The sequence below is a fragment of the Malus sylvestris genome, chromosome 6 (assembly GCF_916048215.2).
Source record: "Malus sylvestris chromosome 6, drMalSylv7.2, whole genome shotgun sequence".
NCBI classification, from domain to species: Eukaryota; Viridiplantae; Streptophyta; class Magnoliopsida; order Rosales; family Rosaceae; genus Malus; species Malus sylvestris.
In genome coordinates, this window is record NC_062265.1 from 23,253,342 (window position 1) to 23,270,863 (window position 17,522).

Genomic DNA, 17,522 nt, shown 5'->3' on the forward strand with positions numbered 1-17,522 from the left:
AATGAGAACAATCAGCCGGAACTCGAAATCAAACTTCTGATCTGGGACTGATTGCTTGGAGCTCTGATTGCTTACCTTGTCTGTCACCTCTTTCAGCAGATCCCCTAGCTCAGCGACTTGGGGGACTCCTACTACATGGTTTGTATCGCACTTGACCAAGCCTGAAACTACAAGTAAGCTTCAAGTGAAATTGATACATTACCTTGTGCATCTCCACCAGTTAAAGATACCACCCCTGGATGGAGGAAGCGTACTTCCAGAGAAGACGCCACATCTACCTATGAGACAGTTAAGGCAAGTGAAGACGAGAGCCTGCACCTATGTCATTTGTACTAAAATCATTCACTTGTACTCACTAAAGGAGAGCTTGAACCTATGTACTTGCGTAAACCCTTCACAATTAATGAGAACTCATCTACTCCGTAGACGTAGCCAATCTGGGTGAACCACGTACATCTTGTGTTTGCTTTCCTGTCTCTATCCATTTACATACTTATCCACACTAATGACCAGAGCAATCTAGCGAAGATCACAAACTTAATACTCTCTGTTGTACCAAAGTTCTCACTGATTTTGTGCATCAACAATCCTTAAGTCCTTACTTTTTTGCGTTGGTAATGGATGAGTTAACAGGACATATTTAAGATGATATTCCTTGGTGTATGCTTTTCGCAGACGCTATAGTGTTGATAGATGAAACTCAGGAGGGGTAAATACGAAGCTTAACTTTTGGAGAGAAGTGTTGGAATCTAAAGGTCTTCGCCTAAGCTGATCAAAGACAGAATATATGGAGTGCAAGTTCATTACAAATGGAGGCCAAAATGAGTTAGGGGTGAGGATCGGAGATCAGGAAATACCAAAGAGCGACCGTTTTCGCTACCTAGGATCTATCTTGCAAAAGAACGGAGAATTAGATGGAGATCTCAACCATAGAATACAAGCTAGATGGATGAAGTGGAAGAGTGTTTCCGGCGTGTTGTGTAACCGTTGTAGGCCACTAAAGCTCAAGGGAAAATTTTATAGGACGGCAATAAGGCCGGCGATGCTGTATGGCACAGAATGTTAGGCAGTGAAGTATCAACACGTACACAAAATGGGTTTGGACATGTACAAAGAAGGCCTACTGACGCTCTGGTTCGAAGATGGGACTACGGGATAGAGGTTCAGGGCCGAAGAGGTAGAGGTAGACCTAGGAAAACTTTGGAAGAGACCCTAAGAAAAGACTTAGAGTACTTGGATCTAACGGGGGATATGACACAAAACCGCGCGCAATGGTGTTCTAGGATTCATATAGCCGACCCCACTTAATGGGAAAAGGCTTTGTTGTTGTTGTTGTTGTTGTTGTTGTTGTTGTTGTTGTTGTTGCTGATTCTAACAAAGGTGCTGCAACCCCAACCCCACAAATTCCACCATGAACCCCTTCTCTTCCTTAACTACAGTTGTGAACATTAAGCTGGATCGTTCCAACATTGTGATACTTGTGGCACATGAAAATAACAAAATTGTATTAATCAATTGGCTCAGCCAGGTCACTTACTATCATGACTTAAGTCACCCAATCAAATTAGTTTGTCCCCATCGATCTCCAAAATCTTCATCGTCGCTGTAATATATGAATAGACTTCTGCATTATATTATTCATTAGAAATGCTCAACACCCCCATCCAGTCAACAAAATGTTCCTAACTCACACAGTGTGTGCCGTGGAGCACGCTCACTTTCACACTTGGAATGGAACAACTCTAGAACCCTCACACCTTTGGAGTGGAACACTTGCTATTGAATCTTTGGTTGATCCTTGCTTCTCACTTGGTTTGTATCACAACAACACTCCAATTTATAGTTGATGTTTCCTGACCTTCCAACAGCGCCGCACCGAATAGCCACACAAGCTTACAAGCTTCTAGTCTGTTCCTCAAACATATGTGATAATAATTGCTAGATATTTCTAGCACGATCGACTTAACATTGCCAGAATTGTCTAGCATTTGCATGAATCATCCTTTGATCTTTCATCATAGGCTCGACCCAAACAATCTCTCCATCCAAACAGTCAACAAAATGTTCCTAAAATACTATATAAGCAAACCCTAAACTTATTCACGTATCCATTCGATACACTTTCATCCATCGTTAATCAAAACACGATGAAGTTGGACTTAGACACCCAGCAGTAGCAGAAACTAAAACCACCCCATGTAGCACTTGTTCCATCTCCAGGATTGGGCCATCTCAACCCCCTCGTTGAGTTGGCCAACCAACTCATCGTCCACCACAACTTTACCGTCACCTTCGTCATTCCAAACGATGGGTCGTGCACGAAACCCCATAGGAAAGTTCTCCAAGCCCTTGATCCTCTATCCGTATCCGCCACCTTTCTCCCTCCTATAAACTTCGACGACCTCCCAGAAGGTTCCCAGATTGAAACTAGAATCGCCCTCACCATGGCTCGTTCCCTTTCTGCCCTACGAGACTTAGTTAAGGTCCTAGCTGAGTCAACTCGGCTAGTCGCAATTGTTTTTTATGTTTTCGGTTCAGACGCATTTGATATGGCCAAAGAATTCCACGTGGCACCCTACTTGTTCTGGTCTACAACTGCCATGATGTTGAGTTTTGCATTTCATTTGCCAAGGCTTGACGAGACTACTACTTGCGAGTACAGGGACATGCCTGAACCGGTCCAATTCCCAGGTTGTGTACCTCTCCATGGTAGGGATTTTCTTGAACCTGTTCAAGATAGGAGCAATGAGGCCTATGCAGCCGTACTACGTACATCCAAAAAGTTGCTTTTGGTTGCTGGGGTCTTGGTCAACAGTAGTTTGGATTTGGAACCAAATGTTTTCAAGGCTTTGAAGAAAGGAAGAGCACAAGGGTTTCCACTAGTTTATCCAATCAGACCGATAATTAATCTCAGTCCGACCGATGGTGGAATAAATGGGCAACATGAGTGCTTGAGCTGGCTGGACAAGCAGCTACGTGGGTCGGATTTATTTGTTGCATTTGGAAGCGGCGGGACCCTCTCACTGAAGCAGATACAGGAGTTGGCATTAGGGCTTGAAATGAGTAGGCAGAGATTTCTTTGGGTTGTGAAGAGGCCAAATGAGACAGCTAAAAATGGTACTTACTTTGCTCCTAATAGGTTTTTGGATCCATTAGGTTTTCTACCAAATAAGTTTTTGGAGAGGACTAAAGATGTGGGTCTCGTTGTGCCGTCGTGGGTTCCTCAGGTTCAAGTGCTGAGTCACGCGTCACTGGGCGGGTTTATAACCCACTGTGGTTGGAACTCAGTTTTGGAGAATGTCGTGAATGGTGTGCCTTTAATTGCTTGGCCTCTCTACGCAGAGCAAAGAAGTAATGTAGTATTGCTTGCTGATGATATAAAGATTGCATGGAGAGTGAAAATGAATGAAAAGGGGATAATGGAGAGCCAAGGCATTGCCAAGTATGCAAGGGGTTTAATTGAAGGAGATGAAGGGAAATTGCCAAGGAAGAAGGTGAAGGAGTTGCAAGAGGCTTCCAAAATTGCTTTGAGCCCAGAAGGGTTGTCAACAAAGTCACTTGCTGAGGTGGCTCAGATATGGAAACGCAACAACTGATCTGGTCCATCCATGCTTCATATCCATACATGCATTTTTAACTATGAACAATTTGTTTTGGTTTTTTTTTTTTCACAAGGATTAGGATGTTTGTTGTTAAATTGTGGGGTTTTGTATCATTATTTGCTTATAAATCATCTGTTGAAAATTGTTATTAGCACTCCAAACTTTTTATAATTAGAAAGAAAAATACAATAGTGACCAATAATTTTTGTGCCCCAAATTAATTTCAATACAGACCAAACCTACCCCCAATTTTGTTTTTTTTTTTCTAACAAAATATTCATTAAAGGGAAAAACCACAAGAACATCCCGTTTCCAATACAATCAAAATTAAAAGCATTAAGAGCAATAGAGGGTAAACAATGATCCTAAATGTGAGGAGTCTCAATCGAAAGACCTAGGTGGGCTAAGGCATCCGCGACAAAATTTGTCTTCGCATAGATATTTTAGAATTATCAGAGAAACGGATCCTTGACCCACTTACAACAACACTGATATTATCCCCAACTTGGTAATTACCACCTGCACAATTCGTCAGGTGTGGGGTTTTATCACAAAATGCCTCAATATTAGTTAGAGTGGGATTAGGATATTTAAACTCTTCTTTTCTCATTGATACGGTCGATGTGGGACATTTCAACACACCCTCTCATGTGAGACCTAATTAGTGAGTCACACGTGGGAGATCCACACATCGACAACCATGGGGAGTCAAGGAGACTCACCCTACATGCGGGCCCAAGATGACCCACCCATCACGTGGTGGTAAAGTACGAGCCCTCTCCCTGGCTCTGAACCATAGAGAATTATCAGAGAGACGAGCTCTTAACCCACTTCTAACAACACTGATATTGTTCCTAACTTGGTAATTACCACCTGCACAATCCGTTAGGTGTGGGGTTTTATCACAAAATGCCTCGGTATTAGTTGGAGTGGAGTTATGATATTTAAACTCTTTTTTTTCTCATTGATACGGTCGATGTAAGACATTTCAACAGATATGATTCCACACCACCTGACTGAAGGAGCAAGCAATACAACGGGCATCCTCCAAGGAACCTCCCAATTTCCTTGAACATAAGAAGCTTGGAGTCTCCTTCTACCAACACCTTTTGGAAGCCCTTGGACCAAGCAAACTTGAGTCCTTTTAAGACCATCGCTTCAACAAATGAAATAGTGACCCCATCAAGAAGGCACCCGCACCCACAACTTGGCCATCATAAATAATATAGCGAATATTAACTGCTCCTAGTCTCAACTACATATTGATAGAACTCTCTTTGTCAACAAAAAAAAAAAAAAAAACCAATGAAATGTGGCAGTAGAGTAATTTCACACAAACAAGTTTTTGTTGTTTTCTTTGTTTTTGAACCTTACAACCATATCACGCTATCACTATCCTCTAAACTCATTCTATCTCTCTCTTTCTCCTTAATTGCCTACTCCTTTTTTTCTCAGATGCCTACCAACCCTGTTAAAAATAAATAACAATTTTTAAGGGTTTGTACTAAAGAACTTGTGAAAAAGGTCAAAAGTCTGAAATAACCTTGTAGAGAAGTCATATGCGAGATACATGAATTATTTTAGATGACAAATTGAATAGTGTTAGGGTGAGATAACAAATTAATGGTTTTAGGAACTTAATATGATAAATCACTTAAAATTTTAGTTCATATTGTAAATTGAAAAAATGTGTATAAGTTATAGTCCTTATAACATTTCAAAATATTTATCCTAAATTAATCATACCATAAACGGGTCGACCCGTTTTAAACTTTAAAACATAAACGACCCAGAAACCGTCCCAACGTTATACCAAAAGCTCCTCCCGCCTCCGACTGTCGTGGGTGTAGATCGAAGCTCCAGTGACTGCGCGGTTATGGAGAAACCTTTGGTGGCGCTTGATAAAGGCACCATCTGCTCGTCGTGGAACTACTCCGGCCAGAGATTAGCCAGTGGTTCCGTCGACGGAACCCTCGCCATCTTCGACTCACGCGACTCTTGTTCTTCGTCCTTCTCCTGCACCTCAAAATCCAAGGTCCCTAACTCCCTCGTTTTTTGAATTGACTTCTGATTTCAGGAATTGGCCGATTATTTTTTAATTTTCTCCTGTTGGAATTTGCAATTCCGCTTGAAAAGGTTGCGGTTTTTTTTTCCCTGAAATGTTGTGATGGTTTTTGCTTTAGGTGCACGAGGCTGCTGGAATTGTGAAAATTGCTTGGGTTCCACCGGAATTCGGCGATGCAGTGGCGTGTGTATGTGCAGATGGGACTTTATCATTGTGGGAGGAAGTTGCTGAAGGTATTTTCATTGAATTTATAATCTTTTCTAACTGAAGCAGTTTAATTTAGTAATGGAATAGTGAGGATAGTGATTTTTATAATAAGTTTGAGGCGCATTGTGTTTCCCGATGCATATTGAATCACCCATTACCAAGAATTGGGTGTAGGAATTTTACGGAGCATCATATCTAATGAAAGTTTAGGGTTTGTTATTATCTAGATGCTCCTCTTCAATGGAAGCTGTGCACAAGCTTTAATAGCGGTTCAGCTCAACTGCTAGATACCCAATTTGGAGTCTCACCGGCAGGTTTAAAAATGGTTAGCTTTTGTTGCTGCAACTAATTTTCTTTAATTTTGGCATTGCGGTACAGTTTCTGAAATCAAGTTTGTAAGTGAAAATTTATGCTTGGGATTACTGATTTTTTTCCCTTCGTTTCATCTAATACGATTTAGGTTCTAGTTTATGTTCTATTCGCACCCTGTGCAACATGCTCAATGGACACTCAGTGAGAGTGAAATGTGACAAACTTTAATTTGTTTCGTTTTTATAGGTTACTGCATATTCAGATGCCCGTGTCAAGGTCTATGAGCTACTGGATCCCTTGGAACTGAAGAATTGGCAGCTTCAGGTGGATCATTTGATCTGGTTCAATCTGATAATGTTACTCTACCATGTAGTTTTATTATAATGTTATAATGCAGCTCAAATTGATGCAGAATTTTCTGATTGTGATTTTTTTTGCACAAACCCAAAACATTATATGTAAGTTCTAGTTGTATAGAATGATGCATTGCTATCATGAATGTATGTGGGAAGACTGGCGATTTCTTCCCCCAATCCTTAACCTGTTTTTATGAATGAGAATGGACCATGAGCTTCTGTTTCTGTTGCTCTTTCTGTCTTATTTTTGGGGCTCTTTCTTTTGTGTGCTTTTCTTGAAATGGTTACACCCTTTTACTTTTAAAGATTTCTTCCTCCAGTTGAAAACGATTCCTTAAAGAATTTTATAGTCTGCAACTACTCTCTGACCTTTTCTCATGATCTTTTGTACAGGCTGAATTTCAGAATGTTATTGATTCGGTGTCTACAGTTGGCCATGCCATATGCTTATCTGCATCTATATCTTGGAATCCACAAAGAGGAGAAAGCCAGGAATCAAGTTTTGTTTTGGGTTTCAATTCAAACACACCACAACTTAATTCCGCCAAGGTATGATAAAATCTTCTTTGTCCTGTTTCCTATTTAATTATCATTCATTTGATTACATCCGCAGGCCACATAAATGTTGCGGGTCTTGCTTGGCTCCTTAAATACACGACTCTATTTTCTTTATCTTTTATAGTTATGGTATCATTTGGAAGTCCAAAGGCTAGGTTAACTTGACAAAAGTGATATTGTACAAAATTTTATGATTGTACTTTACAGGTATGGGAATTTGATCAGGCTCATCAAAGATGGCTCCCAGTTGCAGAGTTGGTTTCGCCTGTTGACAATGGTGATCAGGTCTATGCAGTTGCATGGGCACCGAACATTGGAAGGTAGGGAATTGTCTCATTGCTCATCACACACTGTTGGGTAATGATTAGGAATTGGAGCTTTTCTGGTATTTGTCTTCATAAATTGGGAAAAAATGGCCTTGTTCTATTTTATGGCAGAGAGTGAAATTGGATAAATTTTATTCAGGCCATATGAGGTGATTGCTGTTGCCACTCACAAGGGAATATCAATATGGCATCTTGGGTTAAACCCTGACTTGGATGGAAGGCTCTCATTGGAGAAGATTGCACAACTTTCAGGTCACAATGGCGAGGTATGAATAAAACTATCGAAAAAGTTATCAATCAAGGAATTTGGAACGCAAAGTGATATTGTGTATGTAGGGGAGGGGGTATATAATTGTACAGGCTTAAGAGGGCAAGATGTGTTTTCCCTCAGAGAGCAAGGCTATGAACATTCCTAATTGATTGATTTCTTCATGTTGTGATCAGGTCTGGCAGATGGAATGGGACATGAGTGGAATGACATTGGCAACCACCGGAAATGATGGGGCTGTACGGTTGTGGCAGTCTAGTTTGAACGGAGTTTGGCATGAAGAGGCTACTTTTGAACCCACTTCGTAGTCCCTCTGGTTTTACATGTTACTGTGCCAACTAACTGTTTGAACATTATTGATTGTAACTATACATTTTGGTTCAGATTATTCAAAATTGAAATTCGATGTGGGGATCATTTTCGCTTTGGGCTGTCCCTTTTATATGGCTTCTTGTTTCTTTAGAAACGTAAAAGCGAAACAAATTGAAACTATGGTTTAGTAGGACGATGGTGTTTGTTGGTATTGTTTTCTGAACAATCGTACATTGGGTTATGAAATTATGTGACTTGTTTCTTTAGAAGCTTGTGTCTTGTCACGAGAACTTACATGGTTTTATTGCCACGTGGTGTTCTGGTCCAAGATTTGCTATGCTGGCCATGAGAATCAAGTATTGACAATTTGCATTGGGTGAAAACAAATCGTGCTCACACATGTATTAGACGACATCTACTACTCTTATCTCTGTGTGGACAAAATCATGGAGAAGAATACAAGCTCTAGAGTTTGTGTTACAGGTGCTTCTGGTTTCATTGGCTCTTCGCTCGTTAACAAGCTCCTACGGCAGGGCCACACAGTCCACGCCACCCTCAGGAACTTGGGTCTCTCTCTCTCTCTCTCTCTCTCTCTCTCTCTCTCTCTCTGATGCAACCCTCTTATGGTTACTCCGTGTGTTACAGATGATGCATCAAAAGTCGGGCTTCTCAAGTCCCTTCCTCATGCGGACACCAAATTGTTGCTGTTCCAAGCTGACATATATGACCCTCAAGAGTTTGAGCATGCCATTGAAGGCTGTGAGTTTGTTTTCCATGTTGCCACTCCGATGCAGCATAACAACCTAAGCTCTCAGGTCAGACACTAGTGCTGTTTTAGGTAGACAGCAAATAGGATTGAACTATTTTGTCCAATCCATTCTAGTCTCATCATGAACAATAATTTGATTCAATCTGGCGCGACAAACGAAGGGTTAGTTATAATTTGAGGATTTTGATTATGCAGTACAAGGACACAGCTGAAGCTGCTGTTGCTGGGGTGAGAATCATTGCTGATTCCTGCATTCGTTCGCAGACCGTCAAGCGACTCATCTACACTGCAAGCGTACTAGCTGCGTCGCCTTGGACAGAAGATGGGGCTGGATTCAAAGCCTACCTTGATGAATCATGTTGGACACCTCTTGATGTCTCATTTCCCCATGGCACTGATTTCACAATGGTTCCTCTTCTACTTGCTCTTACATTATTCATTCTGCGATATATCAATTTCGCTGCAATAATTAACATCGAATAATTACGTTTGATTTTAATCTGGAAATGTGCTCAAGGGGTATATCGTATCAAAGACATTAGCAGAGAACGCAGTGCTGAGCTACAACGTAATTGATGGTGGTAAATTAGAAGTGGTAACTCTTCCTTGTGGCCTAGTAGGAGGAGAAACTCTTCTGCCGATTTTGCCTCCAACTGTGGGAGTAGTTTTATCACAACTTACCGGGGACTCGAACCGTTACAATTCATTAAAATTCATGCAAGAAGTTATCGGTTCTGTTCCTCTAGTACACATTGAAGATGTTTGCCGAGCACATATCTTCTGTATGGAACAACCGTCGATGAGAGGCAGATTCTGCTGTGCAGTTGCCAGTCCAAGTATCAAAGAAATCGCTGCCTGCTTCCAAGAAAACTACCCGGAATACAAGATAGCAAAAGAGTAAGGATCGAACTTTTAACTTTAATCGTTCTGAAACTTCTCCCTACTTTTGAACATTGAACTCGACGAATATTATCCATTTTCATTCACGACTGAATTCATTTCAGATTCACCGAAGGACCAGAAGGAGGAATCAAATGTGACTTTACTAAGCTGGTGAAGATCGGTTTTGAGTACAAGTATGGCATGAAGAACATACTTGATGACAGTGTAGTAAGTGGAAGGAGGTTATCAAAGAGCTCTCTTTCTCAACTGATTTAATTTTCAGACTGCAGAAACAAGAACATCATATTACAAACGCCGGTGTAATCGTGTTTTTGTTTTTAGGCTCTGCATATTCTAGTATTGTGAGAGATCCTCACTTATTGAATAAACAAAATCTTGCATACTCATTAGCATAACTATTTCAGAATTGTATGTGTTAAGACAAATTCATTCAGTCCAGTGTAAATTTAAAAAACAATTCAATCCATCTCACCCGTTTTCTCGGTTTTTCATACATTGAAGGAGAAGATCCTCTTTCAAAAATATATTTGCCTTTTGCAGCTGCGAAGGTGGAAAAAAACACAGTGATGACTACAAGCAGAAGAAGCAAGCAAATTTTGGAGACGAAACACTTTGGTTTCCCGTTGTTGGAATAAAGGTTCGGTTTCGAGGTTTAATGGTGAAGAACACAAAAGTTAAGGGACTATAAATAACCAGTTTGAAACAAGGTTCTCAAGCAAGAAGAACTCAGTGAAGACACAACTACACTTCATTGGTTGACTAACCTTAACCTACTCCCTGTGTTTTAAGGACCGTCCGTACAGAAATGCGAAAGGCTGCCATAAAGACGCGTTTACTTCTAAGTTTTGCTTCGAACTTGTTCATATGATTTTATTATCAAGGGAAATGTGGGTGCAAAAGTTAAGGGTTAATGGATCCTAAAAACTAGCCACTTCCCATGCATCCTAAAAATAAGCGAGTGGAGATAAAATAAAGCAACGTGTATCAGTCACTACTAAGGAACATGGAGTGAGATAAAGAGACTTGGAGCCCAAGTTTTTAATACCTATAAAAGGCCTAAAATCCCATTAGAACGGGGGAAGAAAAAGCGAAGAAAAAGGGAAGTATCAGACTGCTTTACAAATTCTTGAAATCATTTTGAACAAAGACTGACTTGAGCATCAGAGTGTTTTCTTATAGTTCACCCTCCTCCCTTATTGACGGCGAGTGAAGCTAGTGTTGTGGGCTTCTCAACATGGTTACAAGATTTAATAGTTGGAGGATCCGAATTATTCCACTCCAATAGAAATGTTTGTAAACAAAACTCACATCAACGCATGATAACCAAAAAACCCATCATCAAGTAATCAGGCCACAAACTTATGTCAATTAACTGACACGCAAGGTCATATTAAACGCATATCAAGTTCCAAACTTGTAATCCAACAATAGAGAGCTTCTTATCACCAATATAACGACCAAGACTCTCCCCAGAAAAAGGCCAACAAAAGTACTTCTGACAACTTTAAAGTTTTCTCTTCCGAAGTTGTCTGACAACGGCAAACACACCACCCAAAAAGGACAAGTTAGCAACTTACCAGTACCTCATAGTAACCCATCAAATTTGATAGTTTTAAAACACAGAACTCATATCAAGGGATTATCATTATGAAATCCTGGGTTAAACCCTGACTCGGATGGAAGGCTCTCATTGGATAAGATTGCACAACTTTCAGGTCACAAAGGCGAGTTATGAATAAAACTATCGAAAATGTTATCAATCAATTAGTTTGGAACGCAAATTGATATTGTGTATGTTGGGGGTATACGACTGTAGAGGCTTAAGAGGGCAAGATGTGTTTTTCCTCAGAGAGAAAGGCTATGAACATTCCTAAATGATTGATTTCTTCATGTTGTGATTATTGGAGTATAACCCTTCAGCCGATACTTGGCGGCAAAGAAACAAGTTCAAATGGTTATTTTTAGATTTGTTCTTGGTTTAAATTAGAGCGGTTGGATCATAGTCCATGTGGTTGCTCTTGCTTGTATCTAGATTAAGTGATAGATTATAACAAGTGGCATCATCTGATAGGGTGATAGCAATTAAGGGCTGAGATTAGTTTTGTTGTTGTTGAGTGAAGGATCTCCCTTTCTCTTCCTATTCTAACGGTAACAACCTCACATATTTGTTGTGAGGATATTGCAATCATACATACATCATTCTCTCCGATTCTCTCTTTGCCACTACTGGATTTCCCATGTCACCACCAAGCTTTCATTGAAGCTTATCGAAATTATCCATACACTAACATGGCCTCAGAGCCAAGTTTCATCGTTTAAACTGCGCATGAATTTGTGCAAACACCCCATGAGTGATTGAGTTGCGATAAACTATATTCATCAAACCCGAAAACCCCAAACATCATGCTTGTGGGAGATATCAAGAACCAACATCATCAATGTTTTATTCAATACTCTTATTTTTATATTCTACAAAATTCGTTCATGGAATCGTTTTATTTATCAAATATTCCAAGTTTGTCATCCTTTTCTTTTTCATTGGACCAATTTATCATATTGCCTTATCACGAACAACTTCAAAAATATTGTTACGTTTTTTATTATTGGACGTGGCTATTTAATGACGAAATTAGTAGTTACTAAATTGTAGTGCGTTAATTGAATGAATATAAATTTTTGTTTTTGACAAAGATGGATATAATCGTTGACCAATGGAAAATCCGTTACCCGGTGGGTATGGTTAAGGATAATCCCCTATGGTTGATTTGCGGTTATGAATATGATTAATTTTTGTGGTTATGGGGATGAATATAGCATTTCTGTCCCCAAACCGAACTGTAACCATCCCGAGTTGGTTATAAGAGGGGCAACAAATCCTGCTCACACGTTTATTAGACGACATCTTCTGCTCTTATCTTTGTGTGGAACAAAATCATGGAGAACAAAAACTCTAGAGTTTGTGTTACAGGTGCTTCTGGATTCATTGCCTCTTCACTCGTTAACAAGCTCCTACAGCAGGGCCACACAGTCCACGCCACCCTCAGGAACTTGGGTCTCTCTCTCTCTCTCTCTCTCTCTCTCTCTCTCTCTTCCTCTCTCTCTCTCTCTCCCTGATGCCACCCTCTTACGGTTACTCCGTATGTTACAGATGATGCGTCGAAAGTTGGGCTTCTCAAGTCCCTTCCTAATGCGGACACCAACTTGTTGCTGTTCCAAGCTGACCTATATGACCCTCTAGAGTTTGAGCCTGCCATGGAAGGCTGTGAGTTTGTTTTCCATGTTGCCACTCCGATGCAGCATAACAACCTAAGCTCTCAGGTCAGACACTAGTGCTGTTTTAGGTAGATAGCAAATAGAATTGAACTATTTTGTCCAATCCATTCTAGTCTCATCATGAACAATAATTTGATTCAATCCTGCACGACAAAAGAAGTGTTAGTTACATAGGGGGCACTGAGTGGGAGCGAAATGTGCAGTCGTATAAGGCCCCAAATTTGAAGGGCCCCCAAAATTTTTGTCATCTAATCTAATATTTATATGTAATAATGTTCTATATTTAAAAATTACTTTTGTTATGTAATAACGTTAAATATTTAAAAATTATTTTTGTTAGCACTTTAAAATTTCATTATATATAAGCATATTTTTTTTTACTTTCTAACACCTTAAAAATGGTATTCTTTTTACAATTTTATTATATAATAATGTTATATATTCAAGTGAAACTTTAAAGTTAGAAATTTTTAAATTTTTTTTCCTTGTTTGGTTGTTTAAGATTGAACTGCTTTTAATTATTTAGTGAACGTTATATTTATAGCTCTTTTTACTTATTATTAATGACATTTTTAAACTTGCAATCAGTGAGTACTAAACTTTATTTTGATTTAAGTGATTATTTTCTAGCATCATTACATTGTCCTACATTAAAAAAAAAAAAAAAACTAATGAAAATGGCTTGAAAACTTTGAGTTTTAATGATAATGACAAAATAAAGGGTAAAATAAATAGTAGCAGGTTTGACTTTTTAATGTAAAAATGTGTTTTTTCGTTAAAATGAACAGTACCACGGCCTTTTTGTTAAAACTCAATTTTTAAAACTATCTTAAGAGGGGCCTTTCATAAATTTCGTATAGGGCCTCCAAAATTTGAGAGACGGCCCTAGTTAGTTATAATTTGAGGATTTTGATTATGCAGTACAAGGACACAGCTGAAGCTGCTGTTGCTGGGGTGAGAATCATTGCTGATTCCTGCATTCGTTCGCAGACCGTCAAGCGACTCATCTACACTGCAAGCGTACTAGCTGCGTCGCCTCGGACAGAAGATGGGGCTGGATTCAAACCCTACTTTGATGAATCATGTTGGACACCCCTTGATGTCTCATTTCCTCATGGCACTGATTTCACAATGGTACCTATTCTACTTGCTCTTACATTATTCATTCCACGATATATCAATTTCGCTTCAATAATTAACATCGAATAATTACGTTTGATTTTTAATCTGGAAATGTGCTCAAGGGGTATATCGTATCAAAGACATTAGCAGAGAAAGCAGTGCTGAGCTATAACGACATTGATGGTGGTAAATTAGAAGCAGTGACTCTTCCTTGTGGCCTAGTAGGAGGAGAAACTCTTCTCCCAAATTCGCCTCTAAGTGTGGGAGTAGTTATATCACAACTTACCGGGGACTTGAATGGTTACAATGCATTAAAATTCATGCAAGAAGTTATCGGTTCTGTTCCTCTTGTACACATTGAAGATGTTTGCCGAGGACATATCTTCTGCATGGAACAACCATCGATGAGAGGCAGATTCTGCTGTGCAGTTGCCAGTCCTAGTATCAAAGAAATCGCTGCCTGCTTCCAAGAAAACTACCCGGAATACAAGATAGCAAAAGAGTAAGGATCCAACTTTTAACTGTAATCGTTCTGAAACTTCTCCCTACTTTTAAAATTGAACTCCACGAAGATTATCCATTTTCATTCACGACTGAATTTATTTCAGATTCGCCGAAGGACCAGAAGAAGGAATCAAATGTGACTTTACTAAGCTGGTGAAGATCGGTTTTGAGTACAAGTATGGCGTGAAGAACATACTTGATGACAGTGTAGCAAGTGGAAGGAGGTTATCAGAGAGCTCTCTTTCTCAACTGATTTAATTTTCAGACTGCAGAAACAAAAACATCATATTACAAACGCTGGTGTAATCGTGTTTTCGTTGTTAGGCTCTGCATATTCTAGTATTGTGAGAGATCCTCACTTATTGAATAAACAAAATCTTGTATACTCATTAGCATAACTATTTCAGAATTGTATGTGTTAAGACAAATTCATTCAGTCTAGTGTAAATTTAAAAAACAATTCAATCCATCTCACCCGTTTTCTCGGTTTTTCATACATTGAATGAGAAGATCCTCTTTCAAAAATATATTTGCCTTTTGCAGCTGCAAAAGTGTAAAAGAAACACAGTGATGACTACAAGCAGAAAGAATTAAGCAAATTTTGGAGACGAAATACTTCGGTTTCCCGTTGTTGGGGTCAGTGGCAGATCTAGGAATTTAAGGTCGGGTGGTCCCAATATAATATTAAAAAATTAAACCGTAAACTACAACTTTTCATTCATAATTTTTGTACTAACAACATTACGAGCAACAAAGATTAAATTTGTTTATGATAAAGTGTCATACCTAAAAATGTGTCATGATATTCAGGGTCTCTGAAGATTGGAAAGGTGATTGGTGTTGGCTGGTGGTGCCTTCGGTTGGGTGGGATGGGGATTGGGGAATGGCCCGATGGGAAGCAATTAATGGGTTATAAGAAGATTTGGGAAAATGGGCTCTTTTGAAAGTAAAGCCCCTACGAAACTTAGCCTCCCACGTGACTTAGAGATTGTTTTCAAACCCATAACAAACTGCACTGTTTCACTCAAATGGCTTGGGTAAAACGACTTCGTCTAGCCAAGTCATTTGAAAAGGAATAATCAATCTTCTTTTTCTTTTCCTTCTGGTTTGTTGAATTCCAGAAAAGAGTGCAGCAGTTGCTCATCTCCGCTCTTATCTGCCCAGACTTGGGTGGTCATCGGAGGTCTTCACAGCTACTTATCCGAGCTTTTGGGTGGTCCAAGGACCACCTAGGTCCTTTAATAGATCCCCCCTGGTGGGGTAAAGGTTCAATTTCAAGGTCTTTTAATGGTGAAGAACATAAAGTTAAGGGACTATAAATAACCAATTTGAAACAAGGTTCTCAAGCAAGAAGAACTCAGTGAAGACACAACTGCACGACACTGGTTAACTGACCTCAACCTACTCCCTATGTTTTAAGGCTAGTCCGTACAGAAATGTGAAAGGTTGCCATAAAGACACATTTATATCTAAGTTTTGCTTCAAACTTGTTCATATAATTTTATTTCTAAGTTTTGCTTCAAAAATTAAGGGTCAATGAATCCTAAAAACTAGCCACTTCCCATGCATCCTAAAAATAAGCAAATGGAGATAAAATAAAGCAACGTGAATCAGCGACTACTAAGGAACATGGAGTGAGATATAGAGACTTGGAGCCTGACATGCCCCGATCCCGATGTTCCCCGAACACCAGGGTAGGTACGTGTTGGCTAACACCCTAGGGTGACGAAAGTCATTTATTTAAAACATGAGAACTAAAATATGAATAAGATAAGAGAAATTTAAATATAATTAATATGCAAATGAGGAACGTGTTCAGAGCATACAACTAACTAGAGCACTAAAAGAAATAATATAAAATTGAATGAATAGAAGAATGGGTCCTACATTGAGAGGACTCGAAGATGCCGATGCAGAAGTGACTTGACACTGGAATTGTAGGCCTCAATTCTAAATCCTGATGGGGTGCAAAACAAACATGAGTGGACCAAGTCGATATATATATATATATATATATATATATATATATATATAAAATAAAATAGTTATTTAACGTACTAACCCCCAAAGTTTTACGAAAACTCAATAGTATAATATGTAATAGGTTTTCCGAAAACCCTAGCATGCCATAAAACCTTTCATAAAACATATCTCATATATAGTGTGTTAACTAATGGTATTAGTATCGCCCAAAGGCATATAGAACTCTTCTTTCAGAAACTTCCTTCACAAGTATCAATCACCCGTAGGCTCCTACAACACCCAACCCGAAGGTCAATATAAACATCAATCGCCCGAAGGCTCCTACAACACCCAACCCGAAGGTCAATATAAGTGACCACTAGATAAGCACAAAACCACTGAAAATAATCTTTCCAAACGTAAGTACATATATCTTAAAAGCATCTTCATAGTATAAAGTCATCCATCATCTATACTATAAATAAGCGTGTAAAAACATGCTCTAAATAGTACATTGTCATTCATCAGATATCCTACAAAGAACATGGGTTTGATAGAAAATATGGTATTCCAAAATATTCTAAGTAAGCATGATAATCATATAAGGTAAATCCAATTTACTCATAAAACGTTATCTAAAACGTGATCATTAAATCATGCTTTTCATGTATGCATTTCTACTAATAAAACATGTATTTTAGAAGGGGTCCACTCACAAATACTTTGTTGTCGAAAAGCCACGCAAACTAGCGAAGACAGAACGCCACAAACAATTGCCCCTAAGAACATAAAGGGTACAATTAATAAAACTTTATCCAAACGATTGAATTTGGGAAAATGAATGTCAAAAATAGATTCAGGATGTCGAATTACCCTAAGAAGGGTCTCGGGTAAATTTCATAAAAGTCAACACATGGAATATTCCAGAGAATATTCCCTGACGAAATGTTCCCTAATAGAATATTCCCTAATGGAATATTCCC

At 39.1% G+C, this 17,522-nt stretch overlaps 4 protein-coding genes across 5 annotated transcripts; all 4 read left to right on the forward strand.

The window, feature by feature from the left end:
• The first annotated feature begins 1,411 nt into the window (after window positions 1-1,411).
• Window positions 1,412-3,756, forward strand: LOC126625541 (hydroquinone glucosyltransferase-like). Its single transcript, XM_050294607.1, has 2 exons — window positions 1,412-1,528; window positions 2,181-3,756. Exons 1-2 carry the CDS (start codon window positions 1,412-1,414, stop codon window positions 3,594-3,596), a joined length of 1,533 nt encoding a protein of 510 aa, XP_050150564.1. The 3' UTR covers window positions 3,597-3,756.
• A 1,627-nt stretch (window positions 3,757-5,383) lies between these two features.
• Window positions 5,384-8,120, forward strand: LOC126626697 (protein SEH1-like). The gene is made up of 8 exons (XM_050296085.1): window positions 5,384-5,637; window positions 5,786-5,900; window positions 6,102-6,199; window positions 6,433-6,510; window positions 6,936-7,091; window positions 7,308-7,420; window positions 7,566-7,692; window positions 7,871-8,120. The coding sequence occupies exons 1-8, from the start codon at window positions 5,479-5,481 to the stop codon at window positions 8,000-8,002; spliced, it is 978 nt and encodes a 325-aa protein (XP_050152042.1). The 5' UTR covers window positions 5,384-5,478; the 3' UTR covers window positions 8,003-8,120.
• A 248-nt stretch (window positions 8,121-8,368) lies between these two features.
• Window positions 8,369-15,046, forward strand: LOC126626695 (putative anthocyanidin reductase). Of its 2 annotated transcripts, XM_050296083.1 has the most exons (6): window positions 8,369-8,573; window positions 8,652-8,821; window positions 8,971-9,183; window positions 9,293-9,672; window positions 9,780-9,815; window positions 14,719-15,046. In XM_050296083.1, exons 1-6 carry the CDS (start codon window positions 8,453-8,455, stop codon window positions 14,732-14,734), a joined length of 936 nt encoding a protein of 311 aa, XP_050152040.1. In that variant the 5' UTR covers window positions 8,369-8,452; the 3' UTR covers window positions 14,735-15,046. The 2 variants fall into 2 exon arrangements, with proteins under 2 accessions (XP_050152040.1, XP_050152039.1); XM_050296082.1 differs by lacking the exon at window positions 14,719-15,046 and having other exon boundaries at window positions 9,780-10,144.
• LOC126626696 (anthocyanidin reductase ((2S)-flavan-3-ol-forming)-like) lies at window positions 12,558-15,046 on the forward strand. The gene is made up of 5 exons (XM_050296084.1): window positions 12,558-12,730; window positions 12,827-12,996; window positions 13,873-14,085; window positions 14,196-14,575; window positions 14,682-15,046. Exons 1-5 carry the CDS (start codon window positions 12,613-12,615, stop codon window positions 14,833-14,835), a joined length of 1,035 nt encoding a protein of 344 aa, XP_050152041.1. The 5' UTR covers window positions 12,558-12,612; the 3' UTR covers window positions 14,836-15,046.
• Window positions 15,047-17,522: the final 2,476 nt, after the last annotated feature.

Excerpts from the sequence above, each read along its gene's own strand:
- LOC126625541 (XM_050294607.1), top strand. The coding sequence starts at position 1,412 with ATGAACCCCTTCTCTTCCTTAACTACAGTTGTGAACATTAAGCTGGAT. Across the intron at positions 1,529-2,180 it reads TAATCAATTGGCTCAGCCAG|AAACTAAAACCACCCCATGT; the intron begins GTCACTTACTAT and ends CAGCAGTAGCAG.
- LOC126626697 (XM_050296085.1), top strand. The coding sequence starts at position 5,479 with ATGGAGAAACCTTTGGTGGCGCTTGATAAAGGCACCATCTGCTCGTCG. Across the intron at positions 6,200-6,432 it reads CACCGGCAGGTTTAAAAATG|GTTACTGCATATTCAGATGC; the intron begins GTTAGCTTTTGT and ends TCGTTTTTATAG. Across the intron at positions 7,421-7,565 it reads TGGGCACCGAACATTGGAAG|GCCATATGAGGTGATTGCTG; the intron begins GTAGGGAATTGT and ends AATTTTATTCAG.
- LOC126626695 (XM_050296082.1), top strand. The coding sequence starts at position 8,453 with ATGGAGAAGAATACAAGCTCTAGAGTTTGTGTTACAGGTGCTTCTGGT. Across the intron at positions 8,574-8,651 it reads CGCCACCCTCAGGAACTTGG|ATGATGCATCAAAAGTCGGG; the intron begins GTCTCTCTCTCT and ends CGTGTGTTACAG. Across the intron at positions 9,673-9,779 it reads GAATACAAGATAGCAAAAGA|ATTCACCGAAGGACCAGAAG; the intron begins GTAAGGATCGAA and ends AATTCATTTCAG.
- LOC126626696 (XM_050296084.1), top strand. The coding sequence starts at position 12,613 with ATGGAGAACAAAAACTCTAGAGTTTGTGTTACAGGTGCTTCTGGATTC. Across the intron at positions 12,997-13,872 it reads ATAACAACCTAAGCTCTCAG|TACAAGGACACAGCTGAAGC; the intron begins GTCAGACACTAG and ends TTGATTATGCAG. Across the intron at positions 14,086-14,195 it reads ATGGCACTGATTTCACAATG|GGGTATATCGTATCAAAGAC; the intron begins GTACCTATTCTA and ends AATGTGCTCAAG.